This window comes from Bemisia tabaci, chromosome 1 (assembly GCF_918797505.1).
Source record: "Bemisia tabaci chromosome 1, PGI_BMITA_v3".
Taxonomy (NCBI): Eukaryota; Metazoa; Arthropoda; class Insecta; order Hemiptera; family Aleyrodidae; genus Bemisia; species Bemisia tabaci.
The window spans coordinates 30,091,959-30,116,745 of record NC_092793.1 but is presented as its reverse complement, the minus strand read 5'-3'; the positions used below and the strand labels follow the sequence as shown (position 1 = coordinate 30,116,745).

At 40.2% G+C, this 24,787-nt stretch overlaps 1 protein-coding gene across 2 annotated transcripts in view; it reads left to right on the top strand.

The window, feature by feature from the left end:
* The window catches only part of LOC109041161 (uncharacterized), a 174,036-nt gene extending 150,359 nt beyond the window's left edge, over positions 1 to 23,677 (top strand). For both annotated transcript variants that reach the window (XM_019057382.2, XM_019057383.2), the window contains 4 exons: positions 7,739 to 7,896; positions 14,757 to 14,902; positions 17,118 to 17,523; positions 19,069 to 23,677. In XM_019057382.2, the coding sequence (XP_018912927.2) occupies positions 7,739 to 7,896; positions 14,757 to 14,902; positions 17,118 to 17,523; positions 19,069 to 20,363 (2,005 nt within the window). In that variant the 3' untranslated portion in view covers positions 20,364 to 23,677. The remainder of the gene's footprint in view (positions 1 to 7,738; positions 7,897 to 14,756; positions 14,903 to 17,117; positions 17,524 to 19,068) is intronic.
* Positions 23,678 to 24,787: the final 1,110 nt, after the last annotated feature.

The window sequence follows — 24,787 nt, the reverse complement described above, 5'->3', positions numbered from 1 at the left end:
GATCAAGGCAAATTAGTTGAGATGACCATCATCACATTGTTTTCACACACTAAACCGACCGAATGACTATCATTTCGACCCAGATAATCAACAGAGTTGCCACAGAATTTAGAAAATTAAATCTCCTGACATTTCCCTGATTTCCCAGCCACATTTTGGTTAAATTTCCTGACAATTGAAGATATGCAAATGGTTAAAAAGACATGATTTTATATAGCTTTCAGGAGGATTTGTCGTGCGAAACGTCAAACTCATACTCCAAAAAGCGATCAAAGGTGACTTGGTAATTTTTCCCTTACACTTTCATCATTTTCCCTGACATTTCCAGGTTTTCCCTGACTTTTTAAAATTCTCTGACATTTCCCGGTATTCCCGGTATTCGCTGGCCGTGGCAACCCTGAAAGGCTTACGACGGAAATTTTCATCGATTTTTTCCCTGGAAAATCGTTCACTGGAAAAAAAAAACACATTGGATCTAGAGTCCAGACTCTTGAAAACATTGACAAGAAAAAGGACTCTTGATTCAATCAGATTTAAGCTTAAATCAAAAGGAAATCCGCTCGAATTAAGAGGCTTGGTTCTTGATTCGAGCAAAAATCCGATTGAATCGAGAGTATTTTTTCTTGTCGATGTTTTTAAGAGTCTGGACTCTAGATCCAATGTGTTTCTTTTTTCCAGTGTTATCCTTCAATGAGATTCTTATAATCAAAATTCTTGACGGACGAACTAGCTTTAAGCGGAAAATGCAAGAGGGCACGCCCTGGAGGGAGCAATAGGGGGGCTCAGGGGCCTCGGGGTGAGGGGCGGGGCCAGGAGGAGACAGAATTTGGAAGATTAAAGTGTCTAATGGATAGTAGCTATTCATTATGGATCCCCCGACTCGCGGGCACGGGTCCCAAACCAGCGGAGGCACAATCCATTATTCTAATGACTCTTCTTCCTTTCCGTCCAAATCCAGCACTCGATTTGAACTCGGGCTCGGTAAATACAACAGACCCACCCGTCAGCGCCAAATTGATCGGGTCCCAAAGAGAGAGGACAGTTTTCCTACCTGCTTCGTCCTTTGAATAAAATTACGATTTCCTCGAATCTCCCCCATATCAAACGCCCTGAGCCAGGAATATATTCAAGAAGACGGTTCGTTGCATTTCTCTGCTCCGTGGCCCCATAGAAGACCGTACTGCCAAGTAAAAACGCCCTATGAGCCGTCGAACATTGCCAAGTGTCCTTCAACAAATCACGAATTTTCAGGGAAATTTGTGAGTATATATCTCCTCCAATTTTTCGGAGGATTTTGCTCGTAATTTGATCTGACAATTCTGTAAATATTAAAGAAAAAAAATTTTTCTCGAAGTTTTGAGTTTATCGAGCAATTTCACGCGCTCTCTAATCGGCACTATCGTTCCTCTTATGAAATTTGCTATGATATTTTTTCATTATAGTTTGCAACACGTATCTCTTCCCAGCAGACCCTTTTTCAATTACTTTTTTGACCATGACGCCGTGGTAATGGAGAATTTGCGTGAAAGAAATTTACTATGATAGCTTAGAGTACTCAATTCGCTGAATTCGCAGTACTTTTTTATGATGATTTTCTAATATTGGAAATCGGAGACAAACGGATTGAAAAGAGAGGAAATTCAAAATGGAAATCACGTCATCAGGCGACATTTCCCCATCATCATTAATCATTAATATAAACTTCGAAGGATTCTGCCTTTTTCTATTTCACTCGAGGGGAAGTGTCCCCTCCCGGACTCTCTTCCCCACCCGGTGACTAACGCTGCGCTGTGCTGAACGGTTCAGCCTGAACCTTTCCCCTACGTCTGACCGTTCCCCACTCCTCTGTCAATCGAACCATATGCCACTGCTCACGTATTGTCGCTCGCCCACCCAGGTACCTAGCGGCCAGCGGTCAGTTGATGATAAATCTCGCTCATGCTCCTATGCAGCTACGCATTGATTACGCCAGCTAATTACTTTCTAATAATTAGAATTTTTTCTAAAATAGTTTTCTTTATTTATTCGACTGTATTTTTTTCTCTGTTCTACTGTGATTTCCTTGGTTCTCTACTGTGTTTTTCCTAAATCTCTGAGTCAGAAATCTGAAGCACTTCGGTATGCACCGAGTACTTCAGATGTGTGACCTGAAATCTTCGGTATATACCGAACTACTTCAATTGTCTGACCCGAACTTCGGCAGATGGACCTTAACTTTTCGGATGCGTGATCCGAAAACTTCAGAGATCCATATGATCTCAGCTTCGGGTTCCATGCACAAATTTTTTTCTCTGTGTTTCCTTTTAGGGGACGCAACTAAAATTTCAGTAAATTTTTTTCAGAAAAGTAAAGAAAAAAAAAAAAAAAAAAAGTGGCTAACGATGGTTCCTCACCTTCACGTGGTGTTGGCTGTTTTTACTAAGTGGGAACCGTCCATTTTAAGATATAGTCTATTTCTTGCCCTGCCGTTATTATTCTACAAGTTAATTGTGGAGTGAGAATTTCATAATGTTTTCTATGAAATCTTCAAAATATAGTGATAAAAAATTTGCAACTACTACAAAATCGGCTCGCGAAGCGAGCCGAATGTCACTCGCGTAGCGAGTGACCGAGGGTCCAGGGGGCTTAGCCCCCGGCTAGGCGTGACGGGCGCGCGAAGCGCGCCCAGAACGGCTAGTTGAACATATGTATTTTAGCAGATTAGATAATTATTTCATAACTCCTCTGATGTTTTATTTTTTCATGAGACCAAGGATAACCGTGAGCTCAACACTAGTACTCAACACTCAGTACTTTCCACTATTACACGAAACGCATAAATTTTGGACACCTACAAATTCTTCATCGTCCATAAATTTTAGATACGCGTCTTACTGTGTGTCGAAAAGTTTAGATTTGGATCAAATTGAAACCCCCTTGCTTTAACCCACTCCGGTACATGATTTTCACATAGTTATAAACGCACTAATTGTGAACGACAAATGATTTCAAGGTAATGCGGTATTCACCTCTGGAGCGCGTAGATGCCCCAGCCAACTTAGAACGGAGCAGGAGCTCTTCTCTTGGGGAGAGGACTGCCGCGCTAAGTGAAAACACCGTATGAGCCATCAAACATTGCCAAATTTACTTCGACAATTCGTCACCTTCCAGGCAAAGTATCACAAGCGCCATGCGACGTTTAAAAATTTCCGCCGCCATTTTATTTCTTCACTGAGAAATTGTTGGTTGAATCTGTTTGGAAATTTCACTAAATTTTATCGGCAGCACAAAGAAAATTCAGTGAAATTTTCGGACAGCTTCGTTGACCGATTTCTCTGTAAAAAAGTAAAATGGCGGCGGAAATTTTTAAACGTCGCATGGCGCTTGTGATACTTTGCCTGGAAGGTGACGAATTCACGAATTTTCAAAGAAATTTGTGAATGTATCTCCTTCGATTTTTTACAGGATCTTGTTCGTAATTTTATCTAAAAATTCGGAAAATTTCTGGGAAAAATATTCATATCGTTCTTCGAAAATAACTATTTTCAAAAGTGAAACTCGGCAACATTCGAATGCTTATACGATGTTTTAACTTAGCACGGCAGAGAGAGGAAGACCCAATGAGTACGGTGCGACCGCAAAACCGCGCGCCGAGCGGCCGGCGCTTGAATTGAAGACAACATCCCCTCGCGTGACACTCGAACATCAATTAATTAATTATTGACCGCTTCTCGCAATGAATTCCAACTGTAACATCCATTACGGATGACGAGCCCTTGCTCTCAAGAGGGCTGGAAGGCTCGACCGACGCACAGTGAGACGAGGCATTAGGGGAGGTCGGCCGTGAGACCTTTGACTAAAATTGTAAATTTTTATGTTTGTAAATTTTTTTTTTATGTTTCTTTCGTCTTTTTATAAATATTAGCGGGTGCGCCTTTTGGAGAAAATTGTATGAAAGATGTGATGGAACAATTTTTCAAACCTCCATGTTTTGTATATGAGCGTTCAAAGTTTCCCCATCATGTTCTTAGTAACAGAGAACATTTTTAAGCACTCAGCCGATAGACAGGCGCTTCTTCCTTTTGTTTTGAAACTAGAGTTCTTCTATAGTAGAGCGCTCGAGCGATTGAACGGCTCACCAACTCAATAAAACATGACTGACGAGATTCTTAGAATTTTCTTTTTACTAGCTAATAATACCCCCCATTAGCGTTTTTAAATATAAATTAGCGGATGAAATAGATAACATTCCCAAAATTTTGTTTGCTGGGAAGTTAAAATAAGTTATTTAATTATTATGTCTGAAAGTCCAGGTATTGATTAATTCTTTTCATCCGAACTTATTGCCACCGGTGATGACTTTTTCTGAACCGCTTTTCCGCTTGTTTTCTTTTAAAGAAAATGTAAACAAACATGAAGATTATATAAATATTGATTTACCGATCATGTTCCTAGTAGTTGAGATTAATTTTTATTTTTTAAAGGAAATGTAGAAAAATGATGGAAAATATATTAATACCGTTTTACACAACAAATGTATGACGAAAATAGTGGAATTTTGTTAAAAGTGCCCATTTTTAAATTGTTCATTGTATGATGGATATAGTTGTTACATGAATAGTGCATGAATGATATTTAATTGTTTCTGGTTTCTGTCATAAAATAATTGTCCCAGAAAATTTAGAAAAATGGATTTCCAGAATAAAATAATGCGGACACATACTAGAAAATGAACAAATGCAGTTCTGGTTTATATATCAGTTATAAATTATAAATTGTTTTATACAAAAATTATATAACAGTTATACAGTGCTTATTATTGATCTTCATGGAGAACGCAAAGAAAGAATATGTTATCTAAAATATGCTCATTTTGCTTCTTAATCTTTGGCCTCTCACAACTTTTCTTTGTTTCTTTATACAATGCAAGACTTTTGCAGGGATCCAGGTCACGAGAGTGTTCTAGGATTGTCCGAGATTAATTTTTCAATGGAAAGAGTGAGTGTCAAAGTGTATGTTCCGTTGAATAATGCACCAAGAAAAACGTCGAGAATGTTTCCTAGACACGCGATCTTTAGCCAGACGTTGTTTTTCTCTTTACCGAACAGGTTGTCTGCTCCAGTTTTTAACCCCTTAGGTCGGGTAGCATCAACTGCTTGATCGTGGAAGTGATAGGATACCCGCAATTTTCTCCTTTAAAGTGGAATCGAAGAAGACTTTATAAATTTAATGTCTCAAAAGGGAGCGTTCATAAATTACGTAACACTCTCGAGCGAGGGGGTATGAATTTACTTTACACAGCGTTACAAATGAGGAGGAGAGGTCAGTGTCAGCGTTACGTAGCCCTCTTTATTACAAAATCCCAAAATGTTTCACCCTCATTCCTTCGAAGTTATTTGGCACACTCATTAAATATACTTCAGATTTTATTCAGCTATATATTAAAAATTTATCCTTCATTTTTTGGAATCTTAAGGGAGAGTCCGGCGTTAAGTTACGGAGCGTTACAAGAGGGGGCGGGGGGTCAAAATGCGTAAAAAGCGCGTTACGTAATTAATGAACGCCCCCGAGTGAAAAAAAGCACGAGGTAACACATTATACGCTGAAAGGAATAATGAGGTACTACTTATATGCAATTGAGTCCTTTAAAATTAATCAAATTTCCTTTACAATGACAAGTGGAACCAAAAAAGCAAAATTTGTTTGCTATTATACGCATTTTTTATAAATAAAGTTGGAGATGCACGATTATTACAACACTGTGATTACGCTAGTTCTCCACAGACAAAAATGATCTATTTAATCATATTATACTCGCCAGCTAACAATCACATTTACAAGTCATCAAATGACTCAATTTTTATCCGTTTCTAATAAACCTCAGATGCCCAAGACTTTTTTTGGCACGCTTGGTCCCAAGTCGGGTCTAATTAATCCAATTAATCAAATTAATGAGGACTCGACTCCCAACTAAATAATTCACAGTGATTAGCGACAGTGATAAGAATTTGAAGCACCACTACGAATGAGACAAACGGAAACAAACACAACGTGGAAATACCGCAGGAGAAAGGACGCGTTGATGACGGCGCAGAGATACAACTATTCGTGCTTGATGGATGTCCGTGTTGCATCTACAAAATTGAAGGCGCGATGACGCGAGGCGTGAACTCGCAATGTTCCGATCTACTGCCAATGAGGTGCTGTCGCTGGATGAGGAAGAAATAATTTAAAACAAGCGGGAAAGTTCTAATACTGTCGTATTAGAAAAGCGCTCTGGTGTTAGTAAATGTATTTAGTGAAGAGAGGACGTATAAACTCCGTCGACTTGGCTGCGAAATGGAAATAAAACATCAGATAGCAAACAAAGGTTACCAAGGAAACCGTAAGCGCGTATTTTTGTTTCCCGAAAATTCAGCTCACCGTTGAGCTCATCAGGCGCGTTTTTTTTAGGCTTCATTTGAGTTCAACGATCAATTTCGATAAGAATTACTCTACCGCTAAGAAATTTTCTTATAGACAAACGATCGAAACTACCTGCGCATTACGTTAAAAGCATAAAATACAGTTTTTACAGCTTTATTTATTTTAAAAATGGACCCCCCCCCCCCCCCAAAAAAAAGCCTACACATCGATGAGCTGGTGCGCCATTTAAACGCATTAGCACTAGTATACTAGTACTCAGAGGCAAGTCGAAATCAAAAAGCGCTGCCTATCGGCTGAGCGCTTAAAATGAAGCCCAATTGCGTCTCTTCTATCTACGGTTGTGTTGACATCCGAATTTTTTCTTCTTTTCCAATTTGACGTCTAATTCTTATTTTAAGATACATGTGTAGACCTTTGTATTTGTAGACCTCTATCAACGCTCGCATGTACCAGCATCATACGTGTTTTAGGCAATTCTCGGATTCATTTGACCTGACTTGAGCACCCATGGGTTAAAATAGAAGCTCCGTTGTCCGTTTGATCAGAAAGATAAAGCTCCTCTGTAAAATTATGTATCATCATGAAATTAATTTTATTTTTTGTGCAAATATTACCCATTGAAAAAAGAAAACTTTGACTTTGAGTGTTCAAATGTATTCTTTACCACCCAATCTGCGGGTTGATTGTTGAAATTGATAGACAAAGCTATAGACAAAGAAGACTAAAGAGATATGAAGGGATTCTATTGGTAGAAGCAGGTGGTTGCAATAGACAAAGAAGCTAGATTATAGACTAACTAACGGCAACCCATGAAAGACCCTATCGTCAGTCTATTATTTTCTCCCTTAGTCTATAGGAACCACCAATTTCAACCAATCGGATCGCTCCATACTCCTCATGTCCTCTTTGTCTATAGTTTTGTCTATCGATTCAATAATCAGCCCGCAGGTCGCTAGTTGCGGATCTAAAAGCCACAGCTTCAATGACTCCGGGTATAGCGGCCGGGGCAACGACTACGGCTCCCTCACTCGAAACGTTTGGCCCGTAATTATGGCCTAATTATGGCCCGTAATTTGCGAAACCGTAAAAATCTAAAGCCCGCATTTACGAAATTCGAGGCAGAGTTTCTTCTTCTGAGCCGAAGTTAAGCTCTCTTTTAATCAGATTAAAGTGTAAAAAGTATTTAGGCGTACATAATGTAAACATAGTTTGTTCATCGGGGATTACGTGTGTTGGTGAAACAATAATGTTGGACGATTTATGTGTAAAATAGTCGTAAAGAAAGTACATAGAGAATAAACTCATGTTTGTATTTGTTTGTGTGTGTGCGTAGAGATTTCAAGCCGTTAACAAATCAAGAGCACTGGCATGAGCCCATAACACAGTCCGAGTCAACAGTGTGCGTAGCAAGCGACCCGGCGGCTGACTTCAGGTGGCATGGATTCAACTGCGGTGGACCAGAGGTGGCGTCCTTCATATGCGAAATCCAAGGTAATTACCATCACTTGCACGATGATTACTCTACTAGACTACTTGACCTTTCTTGGTTTACTCTGTGATTAAGGGAGGTTAAAGGGATCCCTCAAAATAGTATCATAACAAAGGTTACTTTTTGCCGACCTCATATATAATTAAGCTGTCTAACTTTGGAAATGAATAATTCAGAGATAATGATGATTTACCAATGTAAGAAGCACGAAATATGCATTGGCGGGGCGTGCTTTGCGATGTAGCGATTGATCTGCCGTTTAAATTATGGAAAAAGATTGATAAGGATGGAGTTCGCAACGAACACCTTAATGATCAATTCTTTGGACCAGTTCGCTTTCAATATACAGGTTACGTGAGCGGTTCAGGAGCAGTAATAGTTGCTTCCAGCGATTTGGTCCGTGTTTTATCGGTTTAATTCAAGTATCAGCGGATCGATATTCCGCCCATCCTAGTGTTTCACTCCCATTCCAGCAAGTGCGTTTTAATACCCTATTATAGAGAAACCTTAATCCGTCCCTATACCAACATGAAAAGCTCATCCAATTGATTTGCGTCAAAGGGGTTGGGAAAAGAACTATTTTCCCGGGCCCAGCTTCTACAGAACTAACGAAACAAATAATATCTTTTCCATAACGCCGAATACAAGGGGCCGTCCCTAAATTACGTTTAACGCACTTTTTCGGCATTTTTGTGTTCCCTTTCTCCCTTATAACGCTATTGTAGCGTAGGTCCTTTAACATTACGTAAAAACAAGATTACATAACGCTCTCAGTGGCGTGGCGTGCTTTGCGATATATCGATTGTTATGCCACTTAAACCTATGGAAAAGGATCGATAAACAGGGTGTTCGCAGCGAACACCTTAATAATCGATTATTTACCATAGGTTTAAATGGCATAACAATCGATATATCGCAATTCACGCCACGCCACTGAACGCTCTCCTCCGGCTCTTCCTTCTCTTTGAGGGTCATAGTTTAGGGACGGCCCCAAGTGGACCACGTTATACAGAAAGGAATCAAGCCACATCAGCTTTTGCTAAATTTAATTGGGCAACTTAATTTTTTTCATGAAAAGGATCGTGCGGATTTTTGCGCGAATTTCAGTCGATTTTCTGCGAAGTACCAAGCGAATTCCTTAAAAAAAATCTCAAAGGAATCCACACCAGTGGCAAGGCGTGAATGATCAATTATCGAAATTTCTCCATTTCAAGCTGTGGTAAAGTATCGATTATTAAGGCGTTCGTTGCGGACACCTTGTTTATTGATCCTTTTCCATGGGTTTGAATGGAGATCGATTAATCGCAAAGCACGCCAGGCCACCGATCCGCACAAACGTTCTCTTGAAAAAAAAAAAAAAATAAAATCGCCACGTTAAATTTAGCAATAGCTGATGTGGCTTAGTTCCTTTTCGGTGAACGCGGTCTAAGTATAACTGGTTTTCTCGCCACTATATCCGTTTAAAAATGAAAGTGACAGCTCAAATGCTGCGAGACGTAAAGAGAAATACGGAAGGTATAAGGAGTGCTCTCGGAATCAAGCTGAGGTATTAGTCCGGGCTCGGGTTTACGCCGTGAGATACATCGAAAGTGACGTCATCATACAAATCCCTCAATAGAGAATCCGTATCGTGGCATCCTGATTGAAACAGTATTTAGGTAAGTCTGTCTTTGCTCCGCGGGATATTCCATACATTTTTGATCCGATTTGAAGAGCGAGCGACGAGGACGAGGGGCACTTCCGACGATTTCGCCGGGAAATCGCTGGGAAATAAAGAAGCACGGGACGCGGCGCGGCGCATCGCACGGGGCATTATTTACAGGACCGGGCAAAGTTGCCAATTTGAAACAGAAATTCAATCATTTGGACTTCTTTTATTCTAATTTTTTTTCAAAACGATTTCATTCAAAAATATTGTAATTACTGCTAGAACTTGATGCCTCGTGTTCGTTCTACATGAATAAGTTAATTAATTACGACGATCAGCCGCAACTAGACGGCTGGCGGCTATTTACGTCGAAAAACAGGAATTCACCTTAAATTTTAAGATTTACTTGTTTAAAGCGCTTTGAAATTCCGATAGCTACTTTTGGATCATCAGAGCTTGAAGGATGGATGTTTGGAGGGGGGTAATTTTGAATTTTGATGCGTGTAGCAACTTTTGTTTCACTAGAAAACCGTTAAGCGATTCTTTCTGAGAATTTCAGTCATGTTTCCTCTAAATACGAGCATAATTAGCAAATTTTTTTATAAAAATTTTACGTTCTTATTGGTGTAAGAAATTGAACTTTTTTTAATCGGTTTTGCAAACTTGGAGTGGATTCACGTTTCTTCGTCTAAAAAACGGCGATGGAATCGCAAATGTGAGAAAAAATGACGATTGAATCGCGTTAAACAGAAAGGAACCAAGCCACATCAGCTATATTCAAATTTAATTCGGCAATTCAATTTTTTACATTAAAACGGTTGTGCGGATTCGTGTGCAAATTTCAATGAATCGTCTGCATGATACGAAGCAAATGCCTTAAAATTTTCAAAATAATCCGCCCAAACGTTCTCGTAAAAAAATTAAATTCCCCGGTTCAATTTGGCAATAGCTGATGTGGCTTGGTTCCTTTCTGCCTAAAGCGATCCAATTTCGCTCATTTCTTATGAGCACGGTTGCAGTTGAGTTTCCTTGCGCGAGAAATTCGCAGATTTCTCTTTAGAACTGCCAACATAGAGCCATAATGCGACTCCAAGGCTCGGGCCAGGTTGTGTGAGCAAAATCGTGAAGTAAATTCGAGCCGCTCCCCTTAATAAAACTGCCACTTCTGTCCCACGTTTAGGTTTCCTTTCTAAACTATAGGTCATTCACACTTTCCTCTTTACACGGCAGTTCTCACTCACTCACATTTCCACGTCGCTTCTCCTTGAATAAATATTTACGACCGCCTTTTTCGTCAGACTTGAAAGACTTCAACTTGAAAGGTTGACGGCGGCCAAAAAGGATCCAGCGTCTAAGGGATTTGCGTTGACAGTGAAGGAAGGCCAATATTTTAAACGGCTGATTAGCTCAAAGAGGCGGATAAAGAACACGGAAGGTCTCACTCACTAACGACCGTTTTCGGAGTCGTTTCCTTTTGAGGGTTTCTCGAAATTCCAATTCCCTGCAAATCCAAAAGAAATTTTGACCTGTTGTTTTTTAGCAAAAAAAAAAATACACCTTACCATGAAGCGATTCGTTCCTCTCCAGCAAAAAACATGCCCATTATGCGCATTGTTGTCATTGAAAAAGTTTTCCCTCCACGGAAAGTGATACGTCAAAATCTTTAAAATTCCACAACTGTGGAGGTCAAACCATCGTGTCCTCCTCTAATCCCGAGCCTTCAGATCCACCACTGATCAATACGTAAAAAAATGATCACAGAGCTCATAGTTTTTGAAACTAATAGAAATGAGGGGCTTAGAGGGCAAGGCGCCTAAGTGCAGTTTTTGCTGTTTCGAGAAAAACGTGTTTAGAGTTTCTAAATTATATGAGTCCAAATGGCGGAAAGAAAGTTCAAACTCACACTTCGATGCTTAAAAATTGGATTTTACCGGTGACTTTTTCATAGAATTGTTTTAAAACTTAGATTTAGTTGAAATCATTAATATCTCATTTTTTTTTTCAAAAACTGCACGTATGGGCCTTCTCCTCGAAGCCCCTCAAATATACTTTTTCAGCTCAGCATGTTACGTTTCTCAAATATCGTATGAATACAAGTTGTTACTCGGTTCAGTAAATGGCAAGGCAATCTGTCTAAAATTGGGAGCATTTGTTAACGATTGGGCGCTCCCAGACTTTAGTTATTCATTAGAGAAGCATATTGTTACGGTTGAAGACTCAACAGACACAAATGAAGTAGATAGAAGACGGTTCGTGAGTTATTAGCGTCAAATTTATTCGTTTCCTCCGAGCAGAAATTGGATTTGAATCGATGCTATAACTTGTGCGTTTTGTTCCGAGTCGAAGTTGCAAACTTTCGAGAGGGAACAAAGTTTATGGGCGCCCGCCACTGGAACAGAAACGGAGGCGAGAGCATCCGAAGACGTGTTTGCACGTTCTCAACACAGTTGCCAATTTCGTGCCCAACTATAATTTTGCGATAATTTTCACAAGCTGACGACGCTTCGGGTGCTAACAACTGACAAGTCCCGGGTGGCTCTGAAGGAATGAGAAAAGTGGGAGCGCCTTCAATGCTTGAATAGGCAACACGCACATTCGTGAGACACGAATTGTTGCATCAAGGCGCCGCAATCAACTATAGGTCTAGCTTTCGTAGGGGCATCCATTGGCTATAGCGTAAGAGGTATGTTTGATAAGAAACCGGATTTTGGTGATAACTAGCCTACTCTGCGTTCAAATTTGATTTCCTTGATCTTTCCTGAAAGCTGCAAACACACTGAAGAACACAAAATTCACAGATTTAGATTGTCACAATTAGTAATCATTTGGTGACGGGTTAAAGACGAGTGAGTTAAATATGTTCTGCTATGAATAGACATTTTTCAGAAAGAAATAAAATCGAGTGCGAAAAAATGGTTAAGATTGGGTAGTTTTTACCTTGTTGCAAAAGTGCGGGAACTCGCGCTTTTTCCCGATCGCACGAACCAGCGGACTCGTCGAGCTTTTTCGACCAGAAAATCGGACTCAGCGGCTCATTTCCAAGGGGACAGGCTCGATTTCAGTCCGATCGGAGACGAATTCTTCGTTTCATGAAGTGAAAACACGTCCGTAAATATGTCTCAAACAGTGATTCTCAAATAATGTTTAGTCAGGGTGTCTACTAAAACAGGCTGGCCAAAAATCAGTACTTCAATTGACGAAATTCGAAAAATTTCAAAAATTTGAATTCCTCGCTCAAATTCGACAAACCTGACGAAAATTCCGGACCTTCTTGCGAAATTTCCGCAATTTTTCAGTACTTCCGGACCGCCCTCGAAAAATCAATACTAATTCCGAACTTTCCAAAAATTCCGGACTCGTAGACACCCTGTTAGAGTGAATATGATACCATTCTTTTCTTTATTTTATATTTCCTCACCTTCTCATTCAAGAAGTAAGAAACTTCTCTGTTGTTTCCTGTATACTGATTTACCTTATTGTAAAGATATTGTATATAATTCCTTTGGAAGTTCACAAAATAAAAACTTAAAAAAAAAAAAAAAAAAAAAAAAAAAAAAAAAAAAAAAAAAAAAAATATTTCCTCACTGTTTGGCCAAAACTAACTCAATCCTAAATGATGAGCATCGAAACTCATTTTCCAAACCGCAGCGATTTTTCAAGCATCAAAGCAAACGTTGAGTCTCAACGGACCGAAGCAATCCAAGCCGCACAGGATATACGTTTTTTTCAGTCCTCCTCGCGCTGGAAAGTTTTCGCAATTTACCGCTGGCGGTCGAGGCTCCGTTCGTTGCAACCGCCCATATTTTCGTATAATTGACAGAGGAAATTAGCTCGGCGAGCATAAATTCCCGTTGTCATCTCACGGGGTTTCGCGGGCTCGGCGCGGCCGCGGCGGTATTTGAAAAATGGTGATCGAAACACGCGGATGGGTCGAAAGGGTGGAAGGACGGGGGTTGGGGGAGCGCCGGGGTTTTGACCGCGAGGGATGAGGGTAGCACGGGCGAGGTGGAGGGCCATAACGGAGCGGCGCGGCGGTCAGGATTTTATTTATCATCTTTGAACCTCGCTTCTTTTCGTTTGGTGGATTTTAATGAAAATACCACCGTCACTGGAGATAGCATCCGCCATCCAGTTGGTACAAGTTAAAGTAAATCGAGCGACGACTCGTAACTATCCTCCAACATATTTTCCCTTCCGCTGTCCTGGAGGTCATGTTTACGTCCAAATATAAATTCTACGCTAAATATTTAGTGAGCCTGCAAATTCCTCTGCACCGAACCTCGCATAGGCGGATCCAGGCACTTTAGACGGGGGCGAAAGGGGGTTCAGGGGGCTTTTTCCAGAAAATTGTCAATATGTGAAAGCTTCAAACTCGCAGTTTGGGTCAATTCCATCATGAATAATTATCAAAAATAAGATTCTTCCTTTTTACTTTTTTTTGAACGGGGGTGGGCGTACCGCATAATCCCCCCCCCCCCATATCCTTTGGATCCCTCAACGATACCTCGTTCGAATTTCTGGATGTTTTTTCTCGACAACATTGCATCAGTAAAATCCATATGCTTCGTGATGTTTGCTATTAGAAGCAATTTTCTACCTGCTTTTAACGCAAAACAAGAACTCTAGTCAAAATCATTCATTTATCACAAATTTTTGTTTGTTTCTCTCCCAAATTTCAAGCCTATGTAAAAAATGGAGGCATACATTCTGCAGTTGCATCATTAAATGATATGGTTCTACAGGTTATGTAAAATGAAGCAATATTAAACACTGACATATTTCAACCGTAATTTTTTAGCGACGCAAGAGAACCTAAATGGACCGCATTAAACAGAAAGGAACCAAGCCACATCAGCTATGTCCAAAAATCGGGCAATCTAATTTTTTACATGAAAATGGTTGTGCGTATTTTTGTGCAAATTCATTTTCAAATTCAATTTTCTGTATAATACAAAGCAAATTCCTTGAAATTTTGAAAGAGAGGCGCAGACGTTCTCTCGTAAGAAATGAAATCTCCCTGTTAAATTTGGCAATAACTGATGTGGCTTGGCTCCTTTCTGTTTAACTCGGTCCAAATGTTGTTGATACTTTTTTTTCTTTTTCATCTGCTATTTTTTAAAACTATTTTCGAACAAAAAGGATTCACTGTACAGATTTGGTCAAACTTTAGTATTTATGAAATAAAATTTATTTGGGATTTACATATTTTTTCAGTGCCAGACTGGGCGCAACGAGATGGATGCTTGCCAACGGCACTACCCTCGCTGACAGTCACCTATTTGCCGGAGCAGAGCGCTGTTGAGCTTATCTCCGATTGCGGACTAGATGGGAGCCGTCGCGTCATATGCCAAGGCCACAGGGTAAGCATTGCATTTTTTCTCTCTTTCTCCTTCTTTCTTGTAGATAGGTACAGCCCTTTCATTTGGATGGGCCAAAACACGCTGATGCAAATCAGGAGCGCAGCGGAAGGGGTCGCTTTTCATTGCGCACTGTCAAGAACGAGTGTGCGAGTGATGAAGAGCGTTAATCTTTACCCGACGTAACTCAAAATTCTTTATTTTTTACATTGATAAAAGAAAATGAAAAAGAAATAAAAATCAATCAAGTCACACTGTCCAGTCCGCAGACTGACTGATGAAATTTTTTATTCGGTCTAATCTAATTGCCCAGACTAAAGTAAGTTCGTACGTAAAATGCACCTTCAATTTCGAATTATATTGTGTCACGCTGTAGTGATCGAATTGTCTGTTGCTTCGCGTTTATCTACACTGAGTACAGGTCGCGTTCATATTCATCGTTATTCCTCAAATCCAGCGATTTCAGCCGTTGCAGGAATTGGCCCAGTGAGTTGGTGCGTTAAGGTTGCCTTCAATTTCGAGTGATACTGTGCCTCACACCGGTGGTTGAATAGTTGCTTCGCGCCTTTGTGCGCTAAGTGTAGGTCCTGTGCCCCGTTCATTTTTATAGTTTTATGCCTGAAACGCGTCACCGCTACCAAAATGCAGTAACCTTGAGAATCCGGGTGGCTGTCAGAAAATTATCCGTTCGAAATGGACAAGGATATCAGAGATGCAATTCCAAGAATATTCACAGCCAAACAGTAAGATACCGTATTTCAAGAATACTTCAAGAATATCATGAAGTGCCGCCGCGCCGGCTGCACCGCGAAGCGAGGTGGTAGCTCTCCGGTTAAAAGCGCCTTCAAACTGAAGGACGCAATTGGCTCGTTTGCGTTACAGGATTTTATCCGTTTTCGTGTTATTTTTCAAACATTGTCCCAAATTTTTTTATCGTTCTTGTCTTGCACTAGATAATTTTCTTAACGGCTCATTATGGGTGAATGTGTGTGGAATGTGCTCAACATGTGTGTCTCATTATTCATAATTGTTTCCGATTGCAAAGATTATATCTGGGCCCGTTATGATAATCACTGTTGATAATCTATTTTCCTCAGGATTTAAACGCCCCGACGTGGTTTTGCGGACGAGTCGAGTGCTGCTTGAAGCGATTTCGACCGCGAAAGTATAATGTCTAAAATTTATGAATTAATATGGTACATATAATTAAGTAGCTTCGTGGAATAAGGGACCATATTTAAGGTGCGATTTTTTCTGGTATCTAGACTAGCATGACAGTGTATCTAAAATTACCACTAGATTATCTTTATTCAATGCGGCTTAGTGTAAAGAACTCATCCGTATGTTATGGGCCCGATTTTTAGAAGCGCTAGGAGCTTTTCTCATTATTACTAACTCTAAGTCACATCAGGGGGCCTTCTCTGAGAATTGTGAGGTATCATACTAATTTGGTTACCACATAAGAAGATGTACACAATGCTACTTTAAGCTTCACTCCAAAAAAAAAAAAAAAAAAAAAAAAAAAACCCACAAAAGCAGTATATTCAATCACATTACCTATGGTACAATCACAAGCAAACAATTGAGAAAGAAAAGATGACGAGAGAAACTTGCAAAAGACCAGAGGTTTCTCTTATCATCTTTTCTTTGGAAATTAATTTCTTGCAGTTGTAGCATCATGTGATTGAATATACTGCATTTGTAGTTTTTTTTACTTTTAGCTCAATGTATGCATCGTTGTTCCTCCATTGACAGCTTATCCAGCTAAAGTATTGGCATTTCAATGTATTTAGTTACCACCTTCGTTGACGCACCAAAAAAACTAAAAACAAATCTGAAGAACAAGGAATCTCCATTGAGTACCTGCATAGAGTCGTAGTGTGATTGGGAGAGCTGAGACCACTTTTATGTATTTTCTAGGTCCCAAATTCCACGACTCCTATGCGACGCCGGGTCACTTCTTCGATACATAATCGATTGTTTGCGATACACGGGGACCCGGCCATCCTATGTAAACAAAGAAAATAGGAATTACTGAGTATTCCATAATGCCATTTTGGATCAAACATGTATCGAGAAAGTGACCCACACACCGGGCTCGGAACTCGTCGTCCAGGACATGGTCCCAGCTCGCCCATTCACTTAACGACTCTATATACTCTATGGGAATCTCTTAGCAATTACGGATTTATGATATAAACTTTTTTTTTTTTCTCAGAGTCGAGAAGCAGTTATGAAAGAGCTGTCTTGCGAGAGCGTCACGGAGAGCCCCATCGACGAGAATGCCATCACTGCCGAGAGCGAGCAAACACGACACAGAAGAGACACAGTGCAACCTTCAGAAGCAACTACTGTCCTAGCAGCAACTATCCTCTCAGTGTCGACCCTTTCTCCGTCGACGAAAGCGGCCACACCAAAACCAACGACCAGGGCTGGCGTCACGGTGAAAGCAACTGAATTGGCCCAAACCAATGCAAAATCGCCCACCGCTGCAGCAGCAACTGTAATGACAACAACAACAGCGACGACGACGACAACAGCATCAGCAACGACAGCGGCGACATTAGCACATCAAAAATCGGTGACAATGTCAGCAACTAGTGGCGCGCCTACCGTAAATAGAGGTGAGACTTCTGCTATAATTGATTTTAGAGGAACACCAACTTTTAAAGTACAATAAAACTCAGATTATCCAAACTAATATGGCGGTCGGCCAGTCCGGATAACTGAAATTTCGGATAATCCGGAGTCAGTTACTTTTTTTTCGTAAAATGAATGGTGATTCGATAAAATTAATGCAAGCTACTGTAATTTCATACTTCAGTATACAAAAGTAGAATACAAATTAACAAAACTTAAACAAAAAAATTAAAAAGCTTTTACAAAAGGTTGTTTGACATTTACCTATTTAAAAGAATTCGTGACTTTCTTCTGCGCAAGGCAAGCCGCCAGTTTTTGAACTGTATTGTTCCGAGTGAAAGTGAAGAATATGATTCGAAAAAGGAGTTCGGATGATCCAAGTTTCACTGTAGTGCCGAGTAATTTTTAGGGACGGAAGAACATTACAGAGGAAAGAGCAACATTTTCCCACTCGATGATTGTTAAACTTGAGTTTTATTACATAAATAAAATAATGAATCCTTGCCAGCTTTACCCAGGGCCGGATTTAGGGGGTGGCCACATGAAGGCCGCGGCCCATGGCGGCAAATTTAGGGGGCAGCAAATTTAGGGGGCGGCAAATTTTGCAATTTTTTAAAATGTAGCTGTAAAGAAAAATCGGATTCAGACAAAAGATTCCAAACGAGGATAGGTGACAAAATTTCTCATTTCCTGAGAGGGTATATCTAATTTTGTCGTCTCTCTGTGATATAATAGACAGCACCTTTAATTAGTCGAGTTAAGACTAAGAGAGAAACCGAACACGGAATTTGATCTTAAACGGCGCGGCGCAGAGAGCAATGATGACAAGAACTTGAGGTGAAAAGGAGAAACCCGCGGCGCGGCGGTCGGCATGTAACACATATTAGCGCCTACAAGACTGCATGAATACTTCACGCATTGCGTCAAAAACAGTGCAGTCGCTGCGGTCAGCAGCGGGCGGCGTGAAACGCGCGGCGCCTACAAGACTGCTTGAATACTTCACGCATTGCGCTAAACACAGTGCGGTCAGCGCGGCGCGGCGGCGGAAGTTAAAATTATTAAACCACATTTATGTTTTGTTTTTCCATAATTTTGTCGTTCCTTTCATATACATGGAAGGGCTTGTCCACACAGAGATAGGTTTACGGAACTTAACTTTCGCGCCAAGTTCTGTGAACTTTTGCTAGTAGTGTTGACGGGCTTTAGCAAAAACTGTATCAAACACGAGTAAACGCGTCTTATGCACCCCTCCACCTCTCCCCCTTCGGCACGTTCACTTGATGGTTTTTATTGATGTTTTAAAACGAATGAGAAGGGGGCGGCAGAATACAGGCGGCCCATGGGCGGCAAGTAAGTAAATCCGGCCCTGACTTTACCCATGAGATTATGCAAAGCTCATTTTCATAAAATACCTCCATACGTCGAAAGCCTATCCCATCTTCATGCCTAGCTTAAACTACATAAAGATGTAAAATATGTTTGTGTGATTTACTTTGTGTTTATGATTTAAATCTCCTCTCTTCTTTCAGAAACCACCAAGAGCGAGAAGCCAAGTGAGGCGACGCGAACGAAAGCGATAGACTTCTCCGGCTCCTTGGACTCAACGGAGGACGGCCACGAAAGCTCGGAGGCGCCGCAAGAGATGTCCATCGCCGAGGAACCAATCAAACTCCGCGCTCAAGAAGTCTCCCCGAGTCTCGACTTGAGCGAAGATCAACTCAAGATGGAAAACAAGTCCGTCGAGATGGACTCGCCCAACTCCAACTCAGTACAAAAAGTGACAGAGTCCTTCACCGTCCTTAAAGGGGGCTCGTATTGGCCCACAGGAGATGACCAACGGAGCAGCATCGCCTCGGAGGAGAGCATCGAAGATCAGCGGAACCTAAAAGCACCCATCAAAAACGCCAACAACACCACACAAGAGGCCGCCAACACAACTTCAAGGGCAGCAACGCCAAAACCGTCCACGACGAAGGGCCCACACCCCGACGAGATCGAGCGGCGCAAAGCGGCGATTTTAGCTCACATTTCGGCAACCCTCCCACCGAAAGAGCTGAAGCTTGCACCCTGGAACCCTCTCCCTTCCGTCCAGGAGGTCGAAAGCAAAACCCCCATCCTTTCCACGCCGTCCCACCTGAAAGAAGAGTCGCACGAGATCTTCGCCGAGAAAACCTCGAAGAAAGTCAAGAAGACGATTCTGGGCTCCAAGTTGAACAGCTTCGACGCGACGACCCCTCCGCCGCGACACGAGAACTCCGTGCAGACGACCGTGAGCAAGTACATCTGCAAGAATCTACCTCCTGTCTTGCTCTACAGCAAGAACAGCAACGAGCCGGAACAGGTGCTCACCTCGGGTAGCATCGAGACTTACACCACTCCGGAAGAACACGGCAAGAAGCTCAAGAACAAACTCAAGCTGGCGCAGACCAAGAGCCACGTTGAAACCACGAGCATGCGCACGGAGACCGAAGGAGCCACGAACGTCGCCGCGAGTACGGCCAAGTTGGAGACGACCCAAAAGGTGAACACCATCACAACTTCTTCCGTGCCCGAGGTTGATCCGAAAACGACGGTGGTGTTCTCATCGGACGCAGAGGTTCTCAACAGCATGGAGATGACGACGAAGCTGGTCGTGAAGGACCAGCTCAAGCTGGAGGCAACGTCAACAGAGCCGTCGATGGCGGCACCAACGACGGAGAGACACCACCGCGGATTCCTCGAGTCCACTGATGACGTCCCCGAGAGACCCAACCGGGGTCGGCTCCTCATCCACCCGCAACACCATTCCTTCTACCCGTACTTCCTGAATAGAGTTCTAGGTTAGGTTGGCGGGGCCGTTCCGTCGCCCGTCAAAATTGGTTAGGATTTTATACGCATGTTTTCAGCGCTAGGTTTAAGTGTTTGATACAGGCTTTTCCATTGAAGTAGCGTATTTTTTCCGGCCGGGTCGATCCGATCGGCAGCCAAAGCTGTTGTATAGCCGACTGGAATTCGGAAAGAACGAAGAACTGGAAACTGTTCAAGAGGAAGGAGCCGAGTTTGTTGGCAAAACAAAGGGGATGCTTGTTAGTTGCTCGAGGAACACCATAAGCATCGGTAACCAATTGGTTCCTTTCTTTAAAGAGAGAGGAAAAAAGTAATAAAAAGTAAAATGATTTTTCCATTTGAAATCTGAGAGGAATTGAATTGTGTATTTGGTTCCTTTCCCTGAATTGATTTGGCCCGTTCTGCATTCTGGAGAGCAGAGGAACCGAGTTACTGAAAATTTTTTCAACGGCTTCAATTTTCTAGATCAGAAAGAACTTGCAATTAAGATGGAAATTTCAAAGCGAGCTTTTCTTTGTGAAAATTAAAGTAAGTCCGAAATGATCATTTTCTAGTCCAATTTAACAATTCGGCAAATCAGGACCGAAAATTAAAAAGTAAGTCCAAAAATTGAAGCTGAATTACAATTTATCAAATACAGGCGGAGCTTTGTTAAGTTTCTGTTGGTCTTTTGTTTTTTTTGCATTTTTTTAAAAAAGAAAAATTAAAGTAAACTAAGAAATATGTTGCTCTTTTTTTGAGCCAAATATCAAAAGGCATCATCATAGGTTTCAACGTATGCGTTCTAACTTCTTCATTTCTCTCAATTTTCTATATTTTTTATCTTACCTACTTATGCTTACGTCGGAGAACGTGATCATTGTGCCAACGAGTGATGTGATGTATAAATTTGAGTCTTCAAATTGTTTCCAACGAGTTCAAGAGACTCACAAGACAACTCACAAACTCACAAGACAAAACCGTATCTAAAATTTATAATTTATGTCGATCCCTATACTCGATTTATAAACATTGTCGCATTATAGAGACGCAATGAAAGGAAGAGGGGCGGTGGTAAAAATTCGGGTCTTAAAGGCAGGTATCCTGAAAAGGCTCCTTTCACGGCTGCTGTTCTGCAGTAATCTTTGTCACGGTGCCATTATAATTTCTTCCTATACTCTTCAATTACGTGGGTTAAGTATTATTTATTCATGTGTTTTGTGTAAAGCTAGTCATTAGATGAGAATCATTTCAAGTAAATGTGCACATAAAAAGAATATTTTTATAGTTCATCAATTTAATGTTTTATTTTTTATCTGTTTCTATCATGCTTTGTTATTCTCTATTATTTAACTGGTATGACTCAACCATATTTCATAATTTAATTTGTTACTGTCTGCGCTCTCTCTTACTTGTGTAATCTTGAGGTATAGCTATCAATTTGTATTTTGCGGGAAAAGGGAGCATAAATTATTTTATGAGCTTGCCCTTGGAATTTTTGTAAGTCCACTTTAGATGTACTCGTAACTGTACCAGTGTACCACGGACACCTTTGTTTAGTTAAAAGAGAAACACTAGAATTGTGTTAACAAAGTACTTTAGTCCAGTAGTTCAATACTTTGAACAACGTCTTGGTTTGAAGTGAACGCTCTGTCATAGATACAGGAAAGAATAATATTGTTGATGCCTCACAAAATTTACATCCGTAATTCTAAGTCAACACTTGCAGAGGCTATATTTTTTGACTCAAATAGTCTTCTTTTTTCTCTTATTTCCTGATTATATAGTTACTTTGTTATTAATTCATGTCAGCCTGTACAGTATTTATCCCGTCCTTTCAGTAAAATATGAGTGCTTCAAAAGAAAATTGATTTTCCTTTAGCGTAAGTTCTATCGAGTCACATAAACAAGATGAATAGAAATCGCGCAGAGAATGGATGAACTTTGTCTTCCCCGTCCAAAGTCCGATGAAAGTTCATGAATTTCTTTTAAAAAAAAATTCAGATTTATGTTCATAACGAAAGATTATTGATTTCTTTTTAAAAAAAATTCAGATTTATGTTAATCAGAATTTTTACAAAAGTCTGCGAAAATGTATGATCTCATAATATACCAATTTCTTCACGAATCCAGTGCTTGCTGTCATATGAGTACAGTGATGGGCAACATGTTGAGGAGCTATTCATTTTCTGCTTTGTTCAAAACATTCCAGCTCTGATTTAATGTCCTCGAACCTGGTACATGCTACCGGTTTTTTGTATCCTTCAATTGAGATCAACGTACAGAGGACGAGTTATTAGCGTGTGTACTCATCGATGTTGCCCAATTTTATCCATTTACCTACCTATAATTCCACTCATAAATTAATGAGTGAGTCAAACACTTGCCTTTCGGCTTTAAACCGATTCTCTTTTGCATTTTTCAATGAGGACGTTGTATTTTTAAACATGATAAAATTTCAATATTTCGAGCTGGAAACATATCAACGGCGAAATCCCCAAATCACGTATCTTTGTTTACGGCGTTGCAAGCTTTCTGTCATACTTCGTTTTTTCATTGAAAAACTATTCAACGTTGCTCCCTAACAACTTATGTGATTTGTCTACTCTGTATGCGCGGAATTGTCTTTGAAAATTTCAAGGAATCATTTTGTTTCGTTCTTCGTACAAAAAATGAAATATGAAAGAGATTTTGAAACATTGCAAGCAAGATACAAAGTTTGGTGCATTGTCGGTCCACTTACTTTATCATGAACTAATATTCCTAGTCCTTTGGAGTGAAATAGGTAAACCTGATGTTATTCTAAGTATGCACAAATAACAAGGAATGATACATTCCCGTTGAATATTTAGCTTTAATGGTCATTTCTCATTCTACATGGATGTCCAAACATTTGTTCAGCTTCCTCTCATTTCCGTGTGATCAAATTTCTCTTGTTCCATCCAACCGGTAAAATTTATTCCTTCCCCTCAAACATGAGGTTGATAAGTACGGTTGTGAAAACTAATGTATTTTCTTTCAGTAAAAAGAGGTTTATAAATAAGACACATATTATTGAAGGTACAAGCGCCATAAATTTTGCGAGTATGGAAATCGTGTGCTCAAATTTTTTTATTCTTTAGATATACTTTAATCGTTTTACTAGCTATACCCTTCCGTATGGTCTCATGAGTGTCATATGTAGTAGTAGACTATTAGTTTTAACAATTATTTAGGTAAAATAATGCATTGGATGTGTCAAATTTAGTTACCATAATTTTCTAAAGTTGTATTTAGTACCTACTTGAAGTAACAGTACTTAATTACATTAAAATTTCTTAACGACATAAACAAGTTTTAGTTTTTCACTCTCCTTAAATCCCCCCTTTGTAATCTCATTTTCTTCTCACTCCTTCCTTTTATTCACCAAATTGGGAAAATTCCTCCTCTTGCGAAAACTTCCATTATCATTTAACTTACGTTTCCCCTTCAAAAAGAAAAAGAACCTGTTTCAGTTGAGGGTGTCTAATTTTTATTTTCGTGATTTCGTGGAAATAGAAGCGCTGTGTGTTTTTTTCTTCGCAGTAAGTCTGATTTTTTATTGAGCCTAGGTCTTAGCCCTAAATTAGTACAGTATAATAAAATTGCAACCTTCATTCCAAACCCAATTTTGGCTTGGAGCGCCTTCATTTTCATGTGATGCTATCTAAGCTCACAAAAGGTTTGCCAATGATTGCTTGCAAAATTTACAGCTCGTTCGACAAAATATAGCTGCACTGGGGCGCAAGTAGAAACAGTAAGGAGTGTACAGAAAATAATTAAGGAGTTCTTTGTGGAAGAAAAACGCAAATGAAAGGTTCAAATGCGTGCAGTTTCGACAAACATAATTGATGAATCCTTAAAAATTAAAAACGGTATTGAAGGACATACATCGGACAGGTATAGGTTTCATCTATCGACTAAAGGACAACATTTTAAACTTAGGTACCTGGCACTTAATACTCGTGAAAGCTGTAGGTTAAAATATACGTGGTTTTTGGAATCACTTTGCACCTCAAAAAATCACTTACATGATTGTTTAACACAAACGTGACTATAAGTATACATCAGAAAATTGGTGCACCGTAATTGAGGAACATTTTCACGAATTAATTAAAGGGAAAAGAAACTGTCTAAAATTTCACCTAAAAAAGAGTCAAACTATCTCACACCACCAAGTAACAATTTTTTAATGCACAAAAATTAGCTGAAAAAAACGGCGTGCGAACTAGAGTAGCCACTTGCCACTGTCTCCTGACTTTTTTTTGTCAACTTGACAATACAATTATCACAGGACAACTTTAAAAAGATTGTAATGACCTTGAGCCATGATGAGCAAGAAGAGGGGGAAAGATTTTGAAATTTGTTTCCATACTTTTTGTTCACTCTGCAGCATAGTATCTAATTTTTTTCTACTGATTTCTG